This window comes from Plasmodium malariae (assembly GCF_900090045.1).
Source record: "Plasmodium malariae genome assembly, chromosome: 14".
Taxonomy (NCBI): Eukaryota; Apicomplexa; class Aconoidasida; order Haemosporida; family Plasmodiidae; genus Plasmodium; species Plasmodium malariae.
In genome coordinates, this window is record NC_041788.1 from 3,292,205 (window position 1) to 3,304,418 (window position 12,214).

Below are 12,214 nucleotides of genomic sequence, written 5' to 3' on the forward strand. Positions count from 1 at the left end.
GTACGCATGTGAGTACATATATGTACAAGTAAATATATATATATATATATATATATGCACATGCACACGTATTCATACCCACACATAATTATGTTCGCAAAATAGGGGGAAAATAAAAATATAGCTCATTACGAAAAAAAGATGAACATTCACGTTATTTTTAAAATGTAAGCTGCTTTATTTTTTATTTATACATTTGTTCTTTAATTCACGTTTTTACGTTTTTACGTTTTTACGTTTTTACATTTTTACGTTTCTACATTTTTACGTTTTTACATTTTTACGTTTCTACATTTTTACGTTTCTACATTTTTACGTTTTTACATTTTTACGTTTCTACATTTTTACGTTTCTACATTTTTACGTTTCTACATTTTTACGTTTCTACATTCTTACGTTTCTACATTTTTACGTTTTTATGTTTTCTTTTTCTTCTTTACTTCTTCACTTCACTTCTCTACTCATCTTTTTTTTTTTTTTTTTTTTAACTTCTGCAAAAAACTTGGCTAGCTGAATGTCTTTTTTCCTGATCTATTCATACGTATTGTAATTGAAATCTTGAATTAAATTATTTTTTTTGGAACTGAAAGAGACCCAATTACTGTCAAATTTGTCCGAATATCGCAAAGGCATACACAAAAATTCTTCATCAAAATTTTGTACATCGGTTTTATTAAATAGGGGAGGTTTAAAGGGCGGTTTGACTCTTTTATATAGTACATTTTCCCAATTAACATTTTTAAAAAAAGGATGATTTTTTATTTCTTCTGCATCAGTTGCACCTGACCCTAATCTTTTTTTTGGATTTTTTTCAAATAATTTTTTTAACAAGTCAACAGCTTCAGGTGATAAATTACTAGGATAAGTTAAAGTTTCATATTTAATTCTTTCAAATAAAACATTTCTATTTGTACTATTAAATGGTAATTTTCCTGTTAACATTTCATATATCATAATTCCTAAGCTCCACCAATCGACAGCTTTCCCATGTCCAGTTTGTTCTATAATTTCTGGAGCTAAATATTCAGGGGTACCACACAACGATTTTGCTGAATTATTATCTGTAATACCTTCTTTGGATAGTCCAAAATCCGTTAGTCTAATATGTCCAAGTTCATCTAGTAACACATTTTCTGGTTTTAAATCTCTATATATAATATTTAGTTCATGTAAGTATTGCAATGCTAAGATTATTTCAGATGAATAAAAAATAGCTACTTCTTCCGAAAATTCTCTTAATTTTGATAGATGAAAAAATAATTCTCCACCTGGACAATACTCTAATATGAAATATAATTTTTTGGATGTTTGAAAAGCATAATATAATTTAACTATAAATGGATGAGAAACACATTTTAATACATTTCTTTCAATTTTCGTATGTTCTAATTGATTTCGTGATATAATATTTTCTTTTCTTAATATTTTCATAGCATATAACATATTATTTTTAACATGTTTAACTAGTAGTACTTTTCCATAAGATCCTTTCCCTATAACTTTTAAAAAATTAAAACTCTCTGGTCTTATTCCATTCTTTTTTTCATTTGATAAGGATACTGATTTTCTTGGTTCTTTTTTTTTCGTTTTTTCCTTCTCTTCTTGCATGTACAAGCAATTATCATTTAGAGTTAAAAAGTTATTGCTGCTACTGCTGCTATTGTTATTCATAGCGCAGTTTGCCATGTTGTCTTTGTAGCGCATCTCCTTCTTCAACTTTGAAAAGTAGGAATCCCTGTGAAGGAAGAGAAAATCAGCAGCAAAAATGATACGGGGGAGTAAAATAATGTCAAATGTAAATGTAAACCAAAAGGTACAGAGTGGAAAGATAAACCAAATGGTACAGAGTGGAAAGATAAGCAAAACAGCAAAATGACCAAGTTGCACTAAATGATAATTTCATTTTTTCAACCGCTTCGACCTTTTTTATAACTCATAAAACATTGGTCAATAAGAGGGTTTGGTATATCAACTTAGTCACTGGCCCTCTTGTCGAAGTATGCAAAAGATGCATCATTTTATGCATGTATACGTATTTGTACGTGCACAAACAGGTGTACATACCTACACTTACGCAGAAATACGTACAAATATACACACATACGTAAACATATACATAAGCTTAAGTAACCTGTCATACGAAGCCATATCTGAATGCTCCTTTTTCGAATTGTTCACAAAATTCCACTTGTCATTTTTATCGTCATCCTCATTTAATGTGTTGATGGAACCCCTCTTACACACTTTTTTGGTGTCACTCGGTTTGGTGTCACTCGGTTTGGTGTCACCCGGTTTGGTGTCACCCGGTTTAATGTTCAGTGCTTTACTGGACACATTCTCTTCATCTGATAAACATTTAGCATATACGAACATATTATTACTAAACATACATTCGTTTATACGGCGCTTGAAAGGAGAGTTTTCCCTGTTTCCTTGCTTAAGGAATATTTTACACATACGATGATGCTTTCCATTCAAGTCAAAACCTTTTTTTTTTTTTGTTAATTTATTTTTTGTATGATTAATTTGGCTATCAACAGAAGTTTGTCGACCATTTGTGTTTTCCTTTAAATAATCGTGTTCTTCTCTTTTTTCATTTTTATTATTATTTATTTTTAAAAATGGAATTTTAAATATCTTCCCTTTTTTTTTATTACTAAATTCATAATTTATTTTAAATAATTTTGTTCTTTCGATGGAGTGACTGTTCTTAGTTGAGCAAAGGCTACTTCGTTTATCCTTAGATTCTTTATTATTAATTTCGTTATTCTTAAAATTTTGACTGCTGCCTGTATTTATATTACTGCTTTGGTTATTACTACTATTACTGTTAGTATTGCTGTTAGTATTGCTGTTAGTATTGCTGTTGGTATTGCTGTTAGTATTGCTGTTAGTATTGCTGTTGGTATTGCTGTTAGTATTGCTGTTAGTATTGCTGTTAGTATTGCTGTTGGTATTGCTGTTGGTATTGCTGTTAGTATTGCTGTTAGTATTGCTGTTAGTACTACTGTTAGTATTGCTGTTAGTACTACTGTTAGTATTACTGTTAGTATTATTACTATTACTATTGTTACCCTCAGTTTTGTCAACATCTGGGGGCATATTGTGATAAGCCTTGTGCACTGCCGACTTGAACGTGTAATTCACATCGTTTCCCCCATGAAATGAATTTAGCTTTCTATTTTTCCTCCTTGTTTTCGTAATAATAAAATTAAAATACTTTTTGAATTTTTTTTTTTGTAATGATATAGTGCTTGATTGATCTGAAGGTATTTCATCATTTTTCTGTCTAGTTCTTTCGGAAAAATATTTGAAAATTTTCAAATGACTCATCCTTTTTAAGTTTATATATCGAGTCGGTGTATATTGTACACTTATGTATGTATGTGTGGGTACGCGTTCATGAGCGTATAAGGATGCCTTTACGTGCCTCTTGCATTCTTTTTTTTAATATACATATTTGTATGTATGCATATATATGCCTGAGTATATGCGTATGTGTATAAATAAACATGTTGAGGAAAAACAAGTAGTTGCGAGATTTTGCAAATTCACTTTTTTTTTTTTTTTTTTTTTTTTTTTTTTTTCTTTAAAAAGAATGGCCTCTTTGGAATGCAAAGATGAAATATAAAATTAATTGGACATTAAAAAAAAAAGTATAACTTCATTTTATTATTTTCTGAAAAATTATACAAGCAGAATTGGTGAAATAATTTTTTTTTGTTTTTTTCTTCTTCATGTAATAAACAAAAGAGTAACAAAAAAAAAAAAAAAAAAAAATTAACTCAATAAATAGGGAATTTTGGTGTATGTACTTTTTTTTTTTTTTTTTTTTTTTTTTTGAAGTATCAAAAAATGTTAGTAAATAAATGCACGTAAAAATGAAGGCAAATAAATGCACATAAAAATGAAGGCAAATAAATGCACATTTTCTTTTCTTTTTTTTTGTTTTCATGCATTTCAAATAATGTATATGAATTAATTGGCGCATGTAAAATATATAATAGCTGTATACTCCTCACATATTTATTTGTTTATTTTACTTTGCTATATTTTGCTACATACTGTTTGATTTTACTTCATTTAATTTATTTTTTCTTTACTTCATTTCATTTATTTTTTCTTTACTTCATTTCATTTATGTTTTCTTTACTTCATTTCATTTATGTTTTCTTTACTTCATTTCATTTATTTTTTCTTTACTTTGTTTAATTTTTCCTCATTTTCCTTATTTTTTTTTTATTTTTTTTGACTTGAAACATGCTGAAATATTTTATTTACACGTTTGTTGGGTAACCACATTTTATAGACCCATATGCAGGTAACATGTAGAACTGTTCATGTAGATTCAGTTAAATTTATAATGTGTATTGTTAAGCAAAAGAAGCAATAATTTTTAATGCTTAAAATTTTTGGTACGCTTTTAAAATAAAATTTTAACATACATATATATATATATATATATATATATATATATATGTATATGTATATGTATATGTATATGTATATGTATATGTACATGTACACGCGTAAATAAGAACATGTATGCATAAGCATGTATGTATATGTTTTTACAAACTGTTACCCCCCCATTACACATGTACTTTTCGAACAAAAATAATTTTTTTTTTTTTTTATATTTTTATATTTTATTTTTTTATTTTTTTATTATTATCTTATTATTTTTGTATTATTATCTTATTATTTTTTTATTATTATCTTATTATTTTTTTATTATTATCTTATTATTTTTTTATTATTTATTATTATTTTTTTTTTTTGTTAATATAGAAGAGCAATCATTTTATGCGTCTATGAATTTATGACCTCAAGAAAATTCATCTTTTCCTTATTTTACCAATTTTTACATTACACATTTTTTTAAATTGGAAATGTTTGAAAAAACCAATCAAAAGAGTAGCAAGTCTATAAAATATACAAACGAAAATAAAGAAAAAGCAGAAAAATTATTTATGCAAGCGTTAAATCATGAGCATGATGAAAACTTTTTAAAGGCTGTGAAGTTCTATCAAGAAGCCATAAAACTATACCCGAATATTCTAAAAATATATATCAGTGACAAGGACGAACAAGTGTAAAAAATAGAGAGCGTGTATATGTATATATGTGTGTATATGTATATATGTGTGTATATGTATATATGAGTGTATATGTATATATGAGTGTATATGTATATATGAGTGTATATGTATATATGAGTGTATATGTATATATGAGTGTATATGTATACATGAGTGTATATGTATATATGAGTGTATATGTATATATGAGTGTATATGTATATATGAGTGTATATGTGCATGAATGCGTACGTATATATGTTTCAATAAATGAAGGGTTGTCAAATGAGTCCAGAGCATATGCTGAAATTGGAGTATGAATTGTTCATTTTTCTTTTTTTAAACTAGCTCGTTTGTTAAATTTCAATGCAAGCTATATTGTACAGTTATTATTTTTATATTTATTTTTATCCTTGTCCTTTCCCCTAACCTTACCTTTATTTTTTTCTTTTTTTTTTTCTTTGTTGTTGCGTGTAGAGATAAGAATGAATCAGCTGAAGAAAATGAGCAACAGGAAAATACATATTTAATTGATATATTAACAGAAAATTTTTTCTCAGTAATAAAGTTTTTAGACTTTTATTCCATGCATAGGTCTAAAATATGTGCATATTATTAAAAATGCGCATTTTATGAAAAAAAGAAATACGTTATAAATTAATTTATAAAGATCTGAAATGTATAAAAGTATAATATTCAGTACAAATCAATGGTTCATGTATGTGTGAAAAGTGAAATTAGTGTGTCTGATTTGCAGTTAGGTTTTATTCATCCATATATACATACACAAACGTACACATCCATACGTCCATACGTCCATGCATATATACGCCTCCAAAAATGGGCATCGCCATTTTTGACAGCTAATCGAACTAACATATTTATAAGAAAATTCATTTCCATTTATGAAAAAGATTAGATTGAAAAAAAAAGTCATTAATGCAAAAATAAAATATTTTTAACATTAGATTAAATAATATTAACTGTTCATAATTTGTCATTTTTTTTTTATTTTTTTTTTTTTTTTTTTTTTTATTTTATTTTTTATTTTTTTTTTTTTATTTTTTTTTTATTTTTGCATATTAAACAAAATAGGTTACTGTTTTCATGCAAAGGTATTTACTCTGTGATATCGATTGAATGCGAATATAAACGTTTAAGTGATATACATTTCTCAAACTCTGAAGATAAAATCATATTATATGGGAATTCTTTTAAAAGGTTTGTATAAAAGGAATTCAAAAAGAGTAAAGCTATAAAAGAAAAGTAATGTGGTGATATGCACCAGCAAATAAAAAAGAAAATAATAAAATAAAAATTAACTAGATTATTTCAGTAATTTTTTTCCATTAACCATTACAATGTTTTCAGGTTACTGTTAGAATATCCGCGTGTTCGGCATGACGGTGTCTACATTAGTTGTGTTACTTATATAAGATGTAAGTTGTTAAAAAGCAGAAAAGGGGAAAAAAACAAACAAACAAAAATTTTACGTTTTTGAGTGTGCATATGTGTATGTGGAAATATTAAAAAAAAAAAAAAAAAAAAAAAATTGCATTTTGTGTGAAAACATGTTCGTAAAAAAAAAAAAAAATGAGAAATAATAAAATTTTTGAGGTTATAGCATTTTTTTTTTTTTCGAAGACAAGCAAATATATTTATTTATAAATAAATAAAAAAAAAAAAAAAAAAAAAATATATATATATATATATATATATATATATATATATATATATGCATGTGCGTACTTGTACGTTTCTATTTTTGTGCGCATTAATTTTTATGTATACACGCCCTCCTCCGGTTAAAATTTTTCTTTAAACAGCTTTAAAAGATATCGGAAATATACACTTGGATCCAAAAGACAGGGATAGAGTTATTTATAACCCGTGTGTGGTTACGTATTTTCGCTACTTACTATTTTTGAATGAATCGAACAAAGTTCTTATAATGCGATCTGAAGTAAATAAAAAAGAAGTTTTAGAAGCTTTAGAAATATCGTATCGAAAAATAAAAAATTGGAATCTGTCTTTACCAAGTGTTGAGTTAATTAAAGATTTGTTAAAATTTCAAGGAGAGGTTGAAAATAGTTTAGTCAAAATGATAAGAATAGGTGAATATACATATAATAGAGAAGAAAAAACAATAGAAATACACTATTCCGAATTGCTACACGACCCTTATAAGTACAAAAATATTGTTCATTTGCGCTTGCAAAATTATTTGAGCGCGTATAACAATATGCTGAAGTGGATTTCTTTTAAAATTCTGTCAAAAATTAAGATGAACTATTCGGAGGATACTCTGAATATTAATAATAAGCAGTACAGGTAACAAACACATGGGGGCAATTACATATAAATATGAGTTTATACGTAAATATGAGTTTATACGTAAATATGAGTTTATACGTAAATACTAGCTTATACGTAAATACTAGCTTATACGTAAATACTAGCCTATACGTAAATACTAGCCTATACGTAAATACTAGCCTATACGTAAATACTAGCCTATACGTAAATACTAGCCTATACGTAAATATTAGTTTATACGTAAATACTAGCTTATACGTAAATATGAGTTTATACATAAATATAAGTATGTAGTACATATATATATATATATATATATATGTATTTCTACATGCACAGTTCCGTATACAAAATGCACGCGTATTCATATAAACATTTTTTGGTGCTTTCTCCCCTTTTAGGTCTTTCTTTTTTTTTAACCTGAAGTTTTTATCTCACCTTTTTATAACAAAGATATATGAAACTCAACCATTTAAAAGAGAGCCAAGTTAACTTTTTACATGCACATATGTAACATGGAATATCGCACATACATGCAAAAAAAGTTTGCATGAAATAATTTTCATTGGTACATGTGTTTAAGTATGTATGCATTTATACATGTATACGTAAATTTACGTAAGTTTATGCTTATATATAAATATATATAGGTATCTCATGTATTAAGGGGTAACTCTTTCAAACAAAACCCAGTTAAAAAAAAAAAAAAAAAAAAGAAACGATGCTTTGTCGTATGATTTTATTTTTTTAACGTTTTAAGCTATATTTCCGTTTATTTTATTTTATTTTATTTTTTTAATTTATTTACAAATTAGTTTTTAGTATAAATTTTCCTATTCCATCTGTGCACTTTTTATAATTTTACATTATTTTGAATGCTATTTTAATAAATTTTATTTAATATGATTACTTTTGAATAAACTCTTATTAAGGGAAAATTCTTTTCGAATATTTTTGTTAAAAATTAAAGTGTACAAATATGATCAAGTCAGGTAAATTTTTTTTTTTTTCTTTTTTTTTTTTTTCTTTTTTTCTTTTTCAAATTATTGAAAAAAATAAAAGGCAAATGGGACTGGACTTTCCACAATATTATCCATATTTTAAGAATTAACAAATAGTAGTTAAAAAAGAAGTGTAGAAAATATGCATTATGAGAATTTTTATTTCATTAAAGACTTAAAGCCTTTTTTGAATAATTTATCATTACAATGTTTACTTATAAAATACATAGATGACCCACCAGACCATATAAATAACATAATAAGGTATCACTACTTAGTTGCTGATGTAAGCGGATGTGTAATATTATGCATACCTCAAATGTTTATACAAGAGGAACTGAATAAAAATAACATTGACATTTTGAATGATGATATTGAGGATCTGCTCGACTGTTACGGTAACACGAATTTTAACATGTACGAAAATGCATATATAAGCTCAAATATGAGTGCAAATGTAAATGCAAATATAAATGCAAGTGCAAATGCAAGTACAAAAGCAAGTACAAAAGCAAGTACAAATGCCAGTACAAATGCATACAAAAATGTAAATACAAATGCAAATACAAGTGCAAATACAAGTGCAAATACAAGTGCAAATACAAGTGCAAATACAAATGCAAATACAAATGTAAATATAAATACAAATAGTAAGAATAACTATAACAGTAGTAATGTAACGGACGAACAGAAGTATATTTATGATATAAATAAAAAATCAAGTAGTTCCAAAACGTTAAAATACTTTTTTAGAGTAGGTGATATATTAAAAATACACGGTGCTGTAACTACATGGTCAATGGGGAAAATGGTAGCAAAAAAGGAAAAAAATAAAAAAAAATAAAATAAAAGTAAAGGAATTATGCACGCAGGAAAAAAACACAAGTTCGTTTTTTTCATTCCATTTACACAATTACACAATTACGCACTTACACACTTGCACAATTACACAATTAAACTACTCAAGTACCCAAGTTAATGTCTTCTTTTTTTATATTTTTTTTATTTTGTGTTTATGTGTGAGTTCCTACATGCTTAAAATTAGCACATTATTTTTTTTTCCCTTCTCAGGTCATAATGCCTAACACCAGGACAAAAAAAAATAATCCCAATGAAATTCTTGGTTCAATTGTAAGAGTTGGCTTTTTCAACATGAACGTAAATCTTGAATTGAATGTAAGTAATTTAATTTCATCAACAACTGAAAAGAAGTATCACATGGATGATAATAATGCAAATAATTTAGTACGTAATAATATTATAAAAAAAAATATGGAAAATAAAAATTACCTCACAACGGAACGTTTAAATAAAAATAAGGTAAGTAAATATGATATACTTCCCTTACTAAATGATGAAGATATATTATAACCTTTTCTCAATTAATTTTTCATATAAAATGGGTGGAAAATAAATGGGGGAGATATGTAAAAAGAGGGAGCTACAATTTGCAAAATCATTTGTCTGTTCGATATTTTAGGGATTAAATTATGCTATAAGTATATGTATGTATGAATAATCAGTTATATTTAAAAACTGTAGCAGTAAATGTGAAGAGTGGTTAGATAAAAAAAAAAAAAAAAAAAAAATAGATTTACCTTTTATGAAGAAAATTTGATTAGTGAGTACTTACTCGAAATGCACACATTTTACAGTCCATGAAATATGATAAAATGTTTTTAATACTTGAAGCATTTTCCCACATGTGTACACGCACGTATTTGTATATATACACATATATATATGTGTGAAGAGTATGGTTAAAAAATTAAATATTCCTAGTTTTCCCTTTTGAGGAAGGAAAAATTAGTTTTAAAAAAAATGGATAAATATTAAAAAAAAGTTCATAGTATAACATCTTCTCATCATCTGCTTCTCGTCCCTTTAATTTGGGAAAAACAGTACAGCGTATTGTACCATTATTTGCTGAACTGAGATAACAAAATATCTGTACGTATATACATACATATTCATACATACATATTCATACATACATATTCATACATACATATGCATACACATACACATATACACATACACATATACACATACACATATACACATACACATATACACATACACATATACACATACACATACACATATACACATACACATATACACATACATATATACACATACATATACACATACCAGTATGGGAATATAAAAAAATTCCTTTTTTTTTAAATAAAAGGCAGAATTAAAATGTGTAATTACAATGACCTTGTCAAATGTCTGAAAAAAATTTACATTTTGTCTGATCCTTTAACAAAGAATAGTCATAATAATAAATGAATGAGTTTTGCTCATTCAAATTATTAACATATCCAATTGGTACAGCACATTCTTTGCATAGTATTCTATATTGTACTTCAGCCCCATGTTTTCTTTTAATTACTATTCGCTCTGTTTGCGTTTTATGAAATTTTTTATGTATAATCTTTTTAAATGGAAATATAATAGAATTATCTGTTTTTCTCGTGGGTAATTTTTTTATATCTATTTCACTAATTAAGCAATTAAAGCCACATAAAAAACAAAAGTAAACCATAAAATCTTTTTCAATTTTTCCGACAGCACTATCTCTTGAGGTATAATTTAATATTCGAAACTTTTTTTGTTTATTGTCATCTTTTAATGCTTCCTGTTCATTTTGCACTTTTCTCTTAATTTCGAGTAGTGATATTTGGTTCTTTTCTTTCTTATCATCATCCTTATTTTCCATTTTTTTTTAAAATAAAAAGCGAAAAAATATGACCATGTTAATTTTTATTATTATTATTTTTTTTTTTTTTTGAAAAAATTAAGAAAAATTTGAGTAGAGCACTTTTTTTTTTTAACACTTTGGCAAATATCACATGTTTTACTTTGCTAACCTGACCTAATGGCATGAATAATTATATATGTATATATATATATATATAGATAGATAGATAGATATATATATTATATTTTTTTCCCCATTTTATGGAACAGTTTATATATACTACTTATAATACCGCATCGCTTTGTGTTACATGCTGCATATTTTATATTGTATTTTATTATGCCGTGTTAAGTTTTTATCTTTTTTTATTTTGCATTTGTGCGTATTTTCATTTGTAATTATTTAGAAACATTTATTCGATAATGACATGTGGCTAATTTTATTTTTAAACAAAAAAAGAAGAAAAAAGAAGAAAAAAGATAAAATAATGTAAAACATACTTTTAAGGAATTTAAAAAAGGCTTCATTATAATGAGCTATTTATTTTTGAAAAATATAAAATTGGGTGTTAATTAAAACGGCGTAGGTTGGATGGAATAATTTTTTTAAATCCCAAAAAGATCAGGCAATGCTTATTTTGCCAAGTTTGGCAAGGAGAGCGGAAAATGCATTAGGTTGAAACGTGTATGGCTAATGCGTACACGTACGTCTATGCAAGTATACATGTACTTACATATGTATGTATGTATGTATGTATGTATGTATGTATGTATGTATGTATGTATGTATGTATGTATGTATGTATGTATGTATGTATGTATGTATGTATGTATGTATGTACATATGTATGTATAAGCTAGAGGAGACCCCTTTTTTCTGCAATGTTCATTTTAACAAAATTTCATGTATATAATAAAAAGAATTATAACCAGTGCATATTTTATTTGTGCTAACAGAAATATATTTTTTTTTTTTCAGTCGAATATTCTATGCTTTCATTTCGACTTTATTTGTCCCATCTTTTAGCCATCGTTCAGCCATCGATTAGTCATCGTTCAGCCATCGCTTAGCCATCGCTTAGCCATCGCTTAGCCATCGCTTAGCCA

General features: G+C 26.3%; 4 protein-coding genes across 4 annotated transcripts; 2 read left to right on the plus strand and 2 right to left on the minus strand.

The window, feature by feature from the left end:
- Positions 1–531: 531 nt before the first annotated feature.
- PmUG01_14080100 (rac-beta serine/threonine protein kinase, putative) lies at positions 532–3,333 on the minus strand (the record flags this gene model as incomplete). The annotated part of the gene is made up of 2 exons (XM_029008400.1): positions 532–1,735; positions 2,132–3,333. The coding sequence occupies 2 exons, from the start codon at positions 3,331–3,333 to the stop codon at positions 532–534; spliced, it is 2,406 nt and encodes an 801-aa protein (XP_028864693.1).
- A 1,559-nt stretch (positions 3,334–4,892) lies between these two features.
- DIA2 (DNA replication origin binding protein, putative) lies at positions 4,893–7,889 on the plus strand (the record flags this gene model as incomplete). The annotated part of the gene is made up of 6 exons (XM_029008401.1): positions 4,893–5,095; positions 5,559–5,675; positions 6,177–6,302; positions 6,453–6,520; positions 6,908–7,412; positions 7,799–7,889. 6 exons carry the CDS (start codon positions 4,893–4,895, stop codon positions 7,887–7,889), a joined length of 1,110 nt encoding a protein of 369 aa, XP_028864694.1.
- Positions 7,890–8,540: 651 nt separating this feature from the next.
- PmUG01_14080300 (conserved Plasmodium protein, unknown function) lies at positions 8,541–9,769 on the plus strand (the record flags this gene model as incomplete). Its single annotated transcript, XM_029008402.1, has 2 exons — positions 8,541–9,152; positions 9,470–9,769. The coding sequence occupies 2 exons, from the start codon at positions 8,541–8,543 to the stop codon at positions 9,767–9,769; spliced, it is 912 nt and encodes a 303-aa protein (XP_028864695.1).
- An 859-nt stretch (positions 9,770–10,628) lies between these two features.
- Positions 10,629–11,126, minus strand: PmUG01_14080400 (conserved Plasmodium protein, unknown function; the record flags this gene model as incomplete). The annotated part of the gene is made up of 1 exon (XM_029008403.1): positions 10,629–11,126. The coding sequence occupies one exon, from the start codon at positions 11,124–11,126 to the stop codon at positions 10,629–10,631; it is 498 nt and encodes a 165-aa protein (XP_028864696.1).
- Between the last annotated feature and the right edge of the window lie 1,088 nt (positions 11,127–12,214).